The sequence below is a fragment of the Apium graveolens genome, chromosome 11 (assembly GCF_009905375.1).
Source record: "Apium graveolens cultivar Ventura chromosome 11, ASM990537v1, whole genome shotgun sequence".
Taxonomy (NCBI): Eukaryota; Viridiplantae; Streptophyta; class Magnoliopsida; order Apiales; family Apiaceae; genus Apium; species Apium graveolens.
The window spans coordinates 111,176,625-111,189,559 of record NC_133657.1 but is presented as its reverse complement, the minus strand read 5'-3'; the positions used below and the strand labels follow the sequence as shown (position 1 = coordinate 111,189,559).

Genomic DNA, 12,935 nt, shown 5'->3' with positions numbered 1-12,935 from the left:
TAACTTAATCATGTACACCTAAATTGTGATAACACAACCACAAATCCTTGCACCTATATAAAACAACTCCAATTAATTTATTTTTTTAAATATATTTAAAAATCCAAATCATATACACATATAAGAATAGAGAGATGAATATCAAGACATTTATATTGTCAAATATATAATAGGTCATAGATTTACGCTGGGATCAAATGCAGTCTACATTACGGCTCGACTTCTACAACACGTTAATCTCTATTATAGAATGGACCAATACATCATCAAGACATGTATTAGATGTGTCATGGAGGGAAATCTAAAATAAAAGTATACACCATGGTATGTATTCCACATCAGAGACTCCTAAATTTAAATTTTAAGTATGACTTAAATTTTTGGTATATTAGTAAAATTTCTAGCACTCTTACCTGTATATAGGTTTCATCCTTATTTCTCAAATAGACTCTGTTGTTGAATTATATGCCAAGAAAAATGTTTTTATTGCTGGTGGCGATTGTGTTGATATAGAGACAAAGATGTGTCCCATCTGCGATTAGAATTGAAACTTTGCCTCATAAATTATCCACAACTGCATTAAGATGAAAGATGATAATTGGAATCCTAACTGCATATATTAACATCTTATTTTTCAAGGGATATTCAGTTACTATAAAAAGATTTAAAAATTTGACATTTTATCGTATGAAGCATGTTATATACACTTGAACATGGACAATCACCTATTTACTGGCATATATAATTCAATTGACTTTCAAAATCTCTCTTTAAATATGCTCCACAGTTCACGTAATTCTGAAAAATCAGTAAATCTTGCGACTGCAAACATTAAATATAATACAATATCTCTGCAATCCTCAGGTCATTACTTTTTTATAGCAATTCCTTGTGATCGAGTTACTTCAAATTTAATATGACAGACTATCTCATCGTAATAAGAAATTGGTATTTGCCTCGGTAAGTTCATTCATCACTTCTTATTCCAAATTTTCTCCTGCAAGTACAAAGATATATATATATATATATATATATATATATATATAATGATATACAATCCAAATGATTAAAACCGGGGGAAGGTAGAAAAATCGGAGAAAAAGTGGTATAAAATGTATTACTTTTGTCATATTCAAGAACAATGTTATAGCAACATGTAAATTTTATCAACATAAAATCAAATGAGTATCAACATAATATCAACATAATCAAGAACAATCCTAAAGCAATAAAGGCGAAAAGAAATATTGACTTTAAATCTCTTGATATTTCTCCCAACCTGTATATTTTATCAACATAAAATCAAATGAGTATCAACATAATATCTCACCAGTAATTAAACTACATAATCTTAAGTGCACGGTTATGGAATAGTAGCCTGGAACTATTTATTTATATTAAAATTGGACAAAAGGATATAAAATCGACAAAAACACGGTGAAATTAAATAGTCGTGCACACCTGGCTTAAAATTTGTTGAAAACATGGTGAGATTCATCTCCGCGTCTGCACAAATCTAAACCAATATGGAGAACAATATAATCAGAAAATAATCCAGCAAGTTCTACAATTAACAAAAAATGAGAAAAATCAAATACAACAATAAAAGTATAACATTATGCGAGAAAACAACAAAAAAATCGAAATGAAGTTGTTTAGGACTAAATCAAACAGTTGGAGTGCAAAAAAAACGATCCAAAAAATATTCAAAAAACTATGGTTAAAACTTGTACATACTTTAAATCAATTAACGAACCATAATGGTTACCCTTTCCCATGAGAGGTCTACATATTCGTAATACACAAAGTAACTATACCGGTGGAGTGAGGGATATGAAACTATCAATCGCCTCAAACATTGATGAGTTATTTGAGTCTTGATAATCCCCTGAAATTGAAATATAAGAAGTATAAAAATTCACTCCAACATGTAAACACAAATATCAAAAAGATAGGAGAAAGCATTACAGAAATTCAATTTTGTAATAGATACAATGATAATCACAAATACAAACACATATCTAAATACATTAATTTTGAAATAATTGATGTATAATCAATTATATCTTTATCCTGCACAAATCAAACAAATTAAACAAATAACACATACATTACGAATATATATACACACACACGAAGAAACTAAGAGAGAAGAAGAAGAAGAAGAAGGAGAAAAAAAATGATAAATCTTAGAGAAATCGTTTGTTTGTAACATAGTTTATGATGAATAGAATTCAAACATATTATTTAGTTGCTATAATCAGGGAGCAGTTTAAGTGTCTAAATTGATATGTTAGATTAGTTTTTATATGGGTTAAGATAAATTTAAATGTGAAAGATTCATGGATATCTGTATAATATAAAGTTTTATGTGTAAAAAAATAAAATGGGTTATGGATCATGGGTCATGGGTAAATTAGTGGGTAAATCTTATATGGGTAATAGCAGCCTTTAAGATTATATATATAGAACCATTGAAAAATAATTAAAATAATGTAAAAATGGAACCATTGAAAAATAATTTTTATAATACTAAAATTACAAAAAAGAAAGAGTAAAAAAGACGACATATCAAATCAATACAAAAAATTATACTAAAATTACAAAAAAAGAGAGTAAAAAGTCGAATAAAAAGAAAAAAAAAAGAAAAAAAAGAATGAGAGAGATAAATGTCTGATATAATTTGAAATAGTGGTTTTTGAAGGTAGATATATTTGAATAGATAGTTTTATCGTATTCGTGGCTAAAATTGTGGATCTTGAGTAGCACACATATAATATTAATTGGATAATTTGATTGGATATGAGATAATTAAGGAAATTTGAATTTCAAAAAAAAAAAATTGAATGTGTAATTAAAGAATGAGAGAGAATAAGGAAACCAATAATTATCATTGAATTAGTGTTGTAACAGATGTGAGAAAATCATGCAAATCTTTCCTTAGATAAGATGTTTAAATTTTAAAATTCAAAAAAATTTGAACGTACTAATCAGTTGCTACAATTATGGGGGTCTAGCTGTATAATATGTTAGTTTGTATATGGGTTATAAAATATTTAAATCTTAAAAGATTCATGGATATGTGTATAATATAATGTTTTATGTGTAAAAAATTTAAATGGGTCATGAATAGTGGGTTATGGTTAAATTTATGGGTAAATTTAGTGGATAAATTCTAAATGGGCAGCAGTAGGGTTGAAGATAATATAGATATAGTTATAAATACGTACCTTATCCACACCGCTTCACCTTCTTCACTTTCATTAATCACATTATCCTCCTTTACTCCCCAATGACAACGACGGTGGTGGTGGCGCCACCGTCAAACTCGCCGGCGTTCCGGCACCTCTCATCTCTCTCCTCATTAAACTCTCTATACCCACTAACTCTTCCCAACCCAGCACTACAGGGTCGGGTCAGCAAATGGGTCGGGTCAAAAATCGTCAAGATCGTTAAATTAAGACGACCCATGAAAGCAATGGCTTCATTAAGTGGTTTATTAGGCGGGATGTTTAAGAGTGTTGACACGGGTGAGTCGACTCGGCAGGAGTATGAGTCTGTTGTTGCAGCTGTGAATCGTTTGGAGGGTGAAATGTGTAGTTTGACTGATTTGGAATTGAGGGAAAGGACTAGTTTGTTGAAAGAGAGAGCGAGTAAGGGTGATTCTTTGGACTCGCTTTTGCCTGTAAGTGTAAAATACTCGAATTCGAAAGGATAATTATGAGGGGAAATTGTAGTCATGTAGTTTTTCGATGTTTTTATTATGTTATGGAGATTATTTTATTTGTAAATGTAGGGTTGGAATTTGTTAGTGGTTTGCATGTTCGAATATTCGTTGAGTTAGTTATGGTGTTCGAGTTCGAGTTAGAGTTAAATGTGATTTTAAATGTTAAGTATAGTTAATAGAATTTTTTAATTGAGTGTTTTGTGTGTTAGTTGAGCGAAGTTCGATGTTTATAATTCAATTGAGTAGAAGTTTCAAATTTTGTTAGTTAAGGCGGGACAGCGTGTGGTTCGGCTTGACTTGATTACACCTTGCACACAGACTGAGGGTCACAATGAATAGATTGAAGTTTGTTTTCTGGTTAGACTACTTAAAAACTTTTAGGGGTGTTTTCATTTCGGGATGATATTATAATACATCCGATTTTTACCCCGATTAATCCTTCCGATTAATCCCCGAATTTTTAATTAATCCTAAATCGGTAACTCGAACGATCTTCCCCGATTCCCGATAATAATAGGATCATGGAGCTAAATGCATTGACTACTTCACTATATATGATCTACTTAATCTCTGTTCATGACCAAAGTCATTGTTATATATGATCTGCCTAGGTGTCAGCCTGACCTGCTCAGGGCCATAGAAATAACAACGATATATCCGTTTATTTATTAACCGACTTAAAATGTTGCCCAAACTGTATGTTAAAACCATTATTGATGGTAATTACCAGTTACTACAATATCCTATTCGAGCTTTTGATCCATTTCACACAATTCCAGTTATGTAGAAAGCTGAATCAAGTAATTGCATGAGTGTTTTGTCATTTGTGTGCAAAAATGCACCAAATCACACCATACTCTATCCTATTCGAGGCAATGAGGCCCAACTGTTTCTCTTCCCAGTTGCATAACTAGTAGATGTATATTAATCTGTTTAACTGCAGGAGGCATTTGCTGTTGTAAGAGAGGCTTCCAAAAGGATTCTAGGTCTTCGTCCTTTTGATGTGCAACTGATAGGTAAGATTAGCTACCCTTTCCCTACTGTCAGGTATTCACTTATCGGTACATTAGTATTTAAAAAGGAGGAATTTGTATTTGAAAAGGAGGAATTTGTATTATTCGTTACGACTACCGGGAAGAAATACTTAAAAAAGGAAGCAGAGTACTCTTAGCTAATTGAGTGGCCTACTTAAGTCCTTTTCGTGTAGGATACTTCTAAGCATAAATACATTGGATATGTCACCTCTTGACCTACGTCAAACTATGCGTGTATGTTGAAGATGAATTTCTGATCTGTTTGAAAGATATTCGTTATCTATTCTTACTCCTGTTTATTTTGTGTAATATAGGTGGCATGGTTCTTCATAAGGGGGAAATTGCTGAAATGAGGACGGGTGAAGGAAAGACTCTTGTTGCCGTTCTGCCAGCTTTTTTGAATTCCTTGAGCAGTAAAGGAGTCCATGTTGTTACCGTTAATGATTATTTGGCTCGGCGTGATTGTGAATGGGTTGGTCAAGTTCCTCGATTTCTTGGACTGAAGGTTGGCCTAATTCAACGTATGTAAATTTATGCTTCTAAATTTTTATGTCTAGCATGAATGGTTTTAGCCTATATCTCTGTTCCAATCATCTAAAAGTAGGCCATATTTGTGCTTTTTTATATTCTTCATGCTATAGTCAACTTGAAGATAATCTTTTAATTTATAATTGTGGTGCTCGTGCTTTATATGCACAGCATTGGTACATATTACTTTTAGGTAAAGAACAAGTATACACATGTACAGCATAATACAAGGTGGGAAACCACACATGGAATTTTGTGAGCGACCTGAAAAAAAGAGTGATGTAGGGTAATATTGGAAAAGAAATAAAAACCGATCTTGGAAGAAAACAGGTAGGATAGTGTTGGAAAAAGGATAAAAACCGATCTCGGAGAGAATCGATGGAATATATACGTGGATGTATTCTAAAATGCTCATCCACTTATAATATAGAATAATATGCATTAAAGATTACAATTGTTAAAATTGATTATCCTAAACTTTGGGGAAAAAATAAAATTCTAGATAAGAGAAGTGAATCCTTATTGGAAACTACTAGTGAATGCCTATTCACTACTTTAATTAATGAACATCAGTAAATCTAGTCCTGATAAATCTGAACAAATAAATTACTTTCAACTAATTTTTTCGTATAAATGAAATATAAAACAGTTAATAAGCAAACATCTTTTTGATATGCTGTGATTTGCCTTTTAGAAAATAAAAGTCCAAATAAATATTCAGTGACTAATTTAATTGGACAGTGTGATGGACTGTTGCAAGCCTTAAGGTTGAATACATTTTGATTGCTGTTATGTTATTCTGCTCTTTTAAAGTAAAAATTTTAATATTAGATATGAAGTTGTTCCATCATGTAAACTGGAGTTCGCAGTACTCCTCTCTACAAACTTTTCCAGACATAATTTCTTTCTCTTGATGTTTTCTCTTTCTTTTTTAAATTGCTGTTAAAGATGTCAAGTCATTAGGTTTCAAAATGGAAGAGTACAAGATTTAATTGACTTAATAAGTAATGGTTGGAATAGAAAAGATGTTTGACTGTTGATTTGAGTCTCTTTTGTGATACTTTCTCGTAATTTCTGAAAATCAGATCTGTTGTGTCTTTACTTTGACGAGTTGTTTATATTGACAGAGGACATGACAAGTGAGCAGAGAAGGGAGAACTACTTGTGTGACATCACGTATGTCACCAATAGTGAGCTTGGTTTTGATTACTTAAGGGATAATCTTGCCACGGAAAGTAAATTTGTTAAATCTCAAATTTTACAAATTGATCTTTATGAAATTATTCAATTTCACTTTCTCACTATTAAAGATTTTTTTCTTCTCTGATACAGAGCGTCGATGAGCTTGTTATGAGGAGATTCAATTACTGTGTAATTGATGAGGTTGATTCCATCCTTATCGATGAAGCAAGAACTCCTCTCATCATATCAGGCCCTGCTGACAAACCAAGTGAACGTTATTATAAAGCTGCAAAGATAGCTTCTGCATTTGAGCGAGATATACATTACACTGTAGGTTAATAAGCTAGTGTGTTTTCTTTGCATCATTCTAGTGATTCATGTTTAAATCAAGTGCCTCACCGTGCCATCTGGTGTTTAATAGAGTTCCTTTTAATTTGATGTACCTGAAAAATAAGCTGTTTAAACAAAAGAAAGGAAGTTGAGCTTTTCTGGTAACCACTGTGATCTAATAGCATTTCTTTTCCTTATCTTCTTGCAACTTCTTAAAAGACACCCCAGTTACCTTGATCCTGGTATTGTTTATTCAAAATGACCTCCTGATATAGACGCAAGTAGATCTCCAAACAGTGTGTTTTCGTAGCATTTTGTGACTTTCTAACAACAAACATGTACCTTGTTATAGAGTATAACTCTTTGATGTACCTAAAGTTACCGATGCACACTAGGAAAGGCTCCCTTAGTGCTCAAGATCTGTCTCTAAAAATTAAATTTAATTATTTTGTGATTGTTTTTTTCTCAAAGAGATGCAAACATAGATCTTCCTTTAAACAATGGACGCATGCCCAAGTTTGCAGTGTGTTGTATCATGCATAATTTTAACATCTGAATTCTGCCGCTAATATTGATACTACTAGGTTGATGATGATGGATCTTAAATGGTTGTAGATTTCTTCAGTTGCAATATTGATTGATGCTCATAGTGCTACAATTTGTGGATTCATGCTTGTCTTCATCAATATAGAAGTCATTATTATGAATTGAAAGCTCTTGTATAATTTCTTTACTTCTTTGCAGGTTGATGAGAAGCAGAAATCTGTACTACTTACCGAACAGGGTTATGTAGACGCAGAAGAAATTCTGGATGTAAAGGATTTATATGATCCCAGAGAACAGTGGGCATCATATATTATAAATGCTATAAAATCGAAAGAACTTTTCCTTAGAGATGTGAACTATATAGTTCGTGCTAAGGAGGTCCTTATCGTTGATGAGTTTACTGGTCGAGTTATGCAGGTGATTTGTTTCTCTGTGTTGTAATATGCAGATGTTTTAATAATTTTTTAATATTTGTTTACTTTTATCTTATGTTTATATACCAGCTCTGCCTATAGCAGCCACTTGAATCCTAGTAACTTTAGTTGACTTTCATATCGAATTCTTAATCAGAACTATTGTGAGAATCATACTTTTGAACTATGATATTACTTGCACATCAGGGGAGGCGGTGGAGCGATGGACTTCACCAGGCTGTAGAAGCAAAAGAAGGTTTGCCCATTCAGAATGAAACTGTTACATTGGCTTCTATTAGCTACCAGAACTTTTTTCTACAGGTCTAATTTTCCTTATAAACTTTAGCTCTTGTTTCGATCTATCTAGTTATTTCCAATTTAATTTTCATTTTCTAATTTTATTATGTTCATGCATCACCGCGTTGTATAGTTTCCAAAACTCTGTGGCATGACAGGCACTGCAGCCACTGAAAGTGCGGAGTTTGAGAGTATATACAAGCTCAAAGTTACGATTGTGCCTACAAACAAAGCTATGATTAGAAAGGTTCGTCAAAATTATCTTTTATACTTGAAACATAAGTAATGTCAAAGAAATTATATCTAGCTGTATCTCGTCCATCTACATGTTTGATCTAAGTGAAATATTCCCTAATGATACTATATTGGTTGTTGTAAAGCTTATATCATCTTTACTGCATTTCATTTCAGGATGATTCAGATGTGGTGTTCAAAGCAACTTCTGGGAAATGGCGGGCTGTTGTGGTCGAAATATCTAGAATGCATAAAACAGGTCGTCCAGTTCTTGTTGGAACAACTAGTGTTGAGCAGAGCGATACAGTATCGATGCAGCTGCGTGAAGCTGGAATTCCCCATGAGGTCAGCTTTTTTTGTTTCTTAAAGATCAGATTTGTCTATCTACGCCTTCCCCAAATTGCTGGTTGATATTGATTGCTTACAGTGTGAGTGAATATAAATTTAGCTTTATAGAAATATTTATACTGACTACATTTGTGTAAAGGTTCTCAATGCAAAACCAGAAAATGTGGAGAGGGAAGCTGAAATTGTAGCACAGAGTGGTCGGCTTGGGTCTGTCACGATTGCTACCAATATGGCAGGGCGTGGGACAGATATTATCCTCGGAGGAAATGCAGAATTTATGGCGAGGTTAAAGTTACGGGAGATGCTCATGCCAAGGTATTTGAAGTTTGAAGTTTTTTTTACGTATTGTTAAGTTCACTTATCCTGTTGGACGCTTGGTTTCGTTTACAAAAATAGTTCTAAACACACATTCACATTGTTGTTAAGTTCTATATTCAGCTTCAAGTTGAATCTGATAGGAGATTGCTTTTTTAGACTATTATTATGTATCCAACAATCAACATACTTTCTCGAGTAGTAGCATGTAATTATATTATATTAAACTGTTAGTTTTCGGGACACCAATTGAGACTGCAATGTAACTTCTATATATATATATATATTTTCCTTTCTTTTGCAGCGTTGTTAAACCAGGTGACGGTGTTTATGTTTCCGTGAAGAAACCTATTTCAAAGAAGTCATGGAAGGTCAGTTTACTATAATAAATTTTTATATTGTTCTGGTTTACTTTTACCGTCTAGTAATATGTTATATTACCGATTCCATTACGTAATTACCAGGTGAATGAAAGTCTGTTTCCATGTGAACTATCAAAAGAAAATATCAATTTGGCTGAGAAAGCTGTGGAGCTGGCTGTCAAAACATGGGGGCGACGATCATTAACTGAACTAGAAGCAGAAGAACGGCTATCTTATTCTTGTGAGAAGGTGAAACTTAATAAGGATATTAATCAATCCTTTGCAGATAATTTAATCATATGCAAACATCAGATTCATCTGCATAGATCTCTTCACATGATATGAACATACACATGATAGATAGTAGTAGATTAGTCTCATTTTCTTTAGAGTAACAAACCTTTTTGTAAATGGCAGGGTCCAGTTCAGGATGAAGTAATAGAAAATATGCGCAATGCATTTCTGGAAATTGCCAAGGAGTATAAGGTCTACACTGACGAAGAGAGGAAAAAGGTAGCTTGATAGCTTCTGCTTCCTTTATTATCGTATTGTCAGTCTTGTTTTCTATTGTAAATTGTATTCAAGAGAGTGGTTAAGTGGTCACATGTAAATTGTCAGTCTTATTGCTTTCTAAAAATTAATAAATTAATAAAATTTAGGCGTGATTGCAGATAGAGCGTAAGCTCCCATGTTTTGGAATGCAAATTGACATTGTTTTTAGCAGTTCAAATCCAGGAGGTTGTTTTCAGATGACTTTGTATAATTAAAATATGACCAGTCTTTAAATCTTATTATTTCTGATGTTAATTTGGTATGAAGTTGCGTTCTTTGTCAGGCTTCTTACGAAGTATCAGGAGAATCTGGACTTATCTTATAAAAGATAAAACATTAATTGAGATTGACTGTTGGATTTCTTATATCTTTAAATTTTTTATTATTTGTAAATCCTTACAGGTGGTATCTGCGGGGGGACTTCATGTGGTTGGGACAGAACGCCACGAATCACGTCGCATTGACAATCAGGTACAAATTTCTTAATCTATCTATATATAAAAAACAGGAAATCATTCTTTATTAATTTGTTACGTCCCTTTTTCCATCCCGTTCTACCTAACCTAATTTCTTTTATAAAATCCTAGCATTTAAATTTTTAAAAAATTGTTAGCATGCAATGTTATACAGTTGCGTGGTCGAAGTGGTAGACAAGGAGATCCTGGAAGTTCTCGCTTCTTCCTTAGTCTTGAAGATAACATTTTCAGGATATTTGGTGGAGATAGGATTCAGGTTTAGTGTTTTAACCTTTTTATTGTTGCTGTGGCTGATTGAATAAAGATTAATAAATACAGTCATGAATCTCTAACTATTAGGGGTTAATGAGGGCATTCAGAGTTGAGGACTTGCCAATTGAATCCAAGATGCTCACTAAAGCACTAGATGAAGCTCAGAGGAAAGTCGAAAATTACTTCTTTGATATTCGTAAACAGTTATTTGAGTACGACGAGGTCTTGAACAGCCAAAGAGATCGCGTGTATACAGAGAGAAGGCGTGCACTAGAATCTGACGATCTTCAGTCTCTACTTATTGAGTATGCTGAATTAACAATGGATGACATCTTAGAGGTAATTTACGATTAACTTTGTTGGTGTAAATGCCTAGAAAGAGATTATGTGCTTGGTCAGGCTTCTACAAGATTTAAGAATAACTAGTTATAATATAGAGTCTCGGGTCAAATGACTTCTAAACTATATCATATCTCCAGGTGTAAATATTGATTGTGTTTTAAATACCTGTAGGCAAATATAGGTTCTGACACTCCGAAGGAAAGTTGGGATCTTCAAAAGCTGGTTGCAAAAGTTCAACAGTAAGAATATCCATCTTGATTATATTGGAATCAATCTAATTATCTTCATGTTCTATGATATTAATACTGGTCATAATTGTGGGGTAGTTATTTGGATGTTATAGCTATCTTTTTTCTTATTGACATAGGGCCTGTTTCTGTCTTGTTTATTACTGACAAGCACTGCTAAATATGCATAGGTAATATCAATATAAGCACGTCTATGACCAAAATAAGCTGAAAAAAGGGTGTTGTAGACTGCACATTTAAGCTTCTAGCTTTTGGTATTGATTACAGTTCTTACCATTTCGTGCGGAATTTCATGCAGGTACTGCTATCTATTGAGTGACTTGACCCCGGATCTGTTGGCGAGTAACTGTTCAAATTATGAGGAGTTGCAGGATTACCTTCGACTTCGTGGGCGTGAAGCTTATATGCAGAAAAGGGTATACTATAATAGCTTATTTATGTTTTGATGTAAGGCATTTTCCTCATGGTATCCATCTCAAGCATATCCATATTTCACGTCTTAAAATTTTTCTTTAGGATATTGTTGAAAAACAAAAATCAGGCTTGATGAAGGAAGCAGAAAGATTTCTAATTTTAAGTAACATCGACCGACTATGGAAGGAGCATTTGCAAGCATTAAAGTTTGTTCAGCAAGCAGTAGGCTTACGCGGATATGCACAACGTGATCCACTTATTGAGTACAAACTGGAAGGCTATAATCTTTTCATAGAGATGATGGCGCAAATTAGAAGAAATGTTATATATTCCATATACCAGGTTTGTATATTACAATGAGCAATAGAAGCAATGCTTTATTTTTATGTTCCTTGATTGTGTTTTACTACATATCCCTGACTATCAAAACTATGTAAATGTTCATTACAGTTTAAAACAGTGGTGAACGACAAGGAGCAAGCACGGCCTGAAAAGTCTAGAAAACTTGTCAAGAAGGGAAGGGATGGTGCTGGAAAAAAGCCCAAGTCAGTCGGTGCTGTTGAGACATCATCATGAATGGTAACTGCCTAGGCTAGTGCAATAGGCAGGCACCTGAATTTGTGCATCAACATACTTGATCTGTCAACTTATGCTTATAATATATTGCTTCTTAGATTATCTCAACTTGTCCACTCTAATGCAGGCACCTTCCCTGTAAATTTTGTAAAGGTGTTGTAATTAATATCATAGACGAAAGCAGAAGACTGGAGCTTCAGGAGCCCATAGGTTGATGAAAGGCTGATGTATTTAACAAGAACCTTTCTAGATGACTAAATTGATAATAATAAATTAATTTCATAACTTATTTATGTAATATAATAAGCAGGGGTGGGTTCTGATCCATAAAATAGTCATGTTCGTTTGAATAATTTATAGAAATAAAAAGAAGGGTTTTGATAGCCAGTGTTTAGTCTAGCAAACTAAGTTTTAGTGATTAAAATTGCCGGCTTCAGTATTTTTCTGATTTCTTAAGTCGGCCTATAGTTATAATTTTGCTTTAGTTATTGTTGGGAGTTTGGTGAGGGACTACGGGTATGATCTGATAGAAAGTTCAAAGGTATAACAGTGTTGCATGTGTAGAATGAAATGTCTAATGCAAGAATTAACCATAAAGTGCAGGCCAATTCAAAGGTTCTTTGTTGAAAAGCAACAATCCATGGAGCTGTTGTATCATTATCACATTCCCTTTGATACTTTATATACTGCATCTGGTACGCAATCTGTATTATTGCCATTTTTGCATTATTGTCTTCACTTAGCACATCGAGAAAGCAA

The 12,935-nt window shown here is 33.3% G+C and overlaps 1 protein-coding gene across 3 annotated transcripts; it reads left to right on the top strand.

Moving 5' to 3' along the window:
• The first annotated feature begins 3,222 nt into the window (after positions 1–3,222).
• LOC141698466 (protein translocase subunit SECA1, chloroplastic) lies at positions 3,223–12,461 on the top strand. 3 transcript variants are annotated; one of them, XM_074503166.1, is made up of 21 exons: positions 3,226–3,685; positions 4,671–4,743; positions 5,076–5,282; positions 6,417–6,520; positions 6,622–6,801; positions 7,546–7,764; positions 7,968–8,081; positions 8,191–8,304; positions 8,469–8,636; positions 8,779–8,954; positions 9,259–9,325; positions 9,419–9,565; positions 9,734–9,829; positions 10,271–10,339; positions 10,499–10,600; positions 10,684–10,935; positions 11,110–11,177; positions 11,485–11,602; positions 11,703–11,942; positions 12,051–12,179; positions 12,304–12,461. In XM_074503166.1, exons 1-20 carry the CDS (start codon positions 3,293–3,295, stop codon positions 12,174–12,176), a joined length of 3,033 nt encoding a protein of 1,010 aa, XP_074359267.1. In that variant the 5' UTR covers positions 3,226–3,292; the 3' UTR covers positions 12,177–12,179; positions 12,304–12,461. The 3 variants fall into 3 exon arrangements, with proteins under 3 accessions (XP_074359268.1, XP_074359267.1, XP_074359266.1); XM_074503165.1 differs by having other exon boundaries at positions 12,051–12,461; XM_074503167.1 differs by lacking the exons at positions 11,703–11,942; positions 12,051–12,179; positions 12,304–12,461 and adding an exon at positions 11,306–11,356 and having other exon boundaries at positions 3,223–3,685.
• The last annotated feature ends 474 nt before the right edge of the window (positions 12,462–12,935 follow it).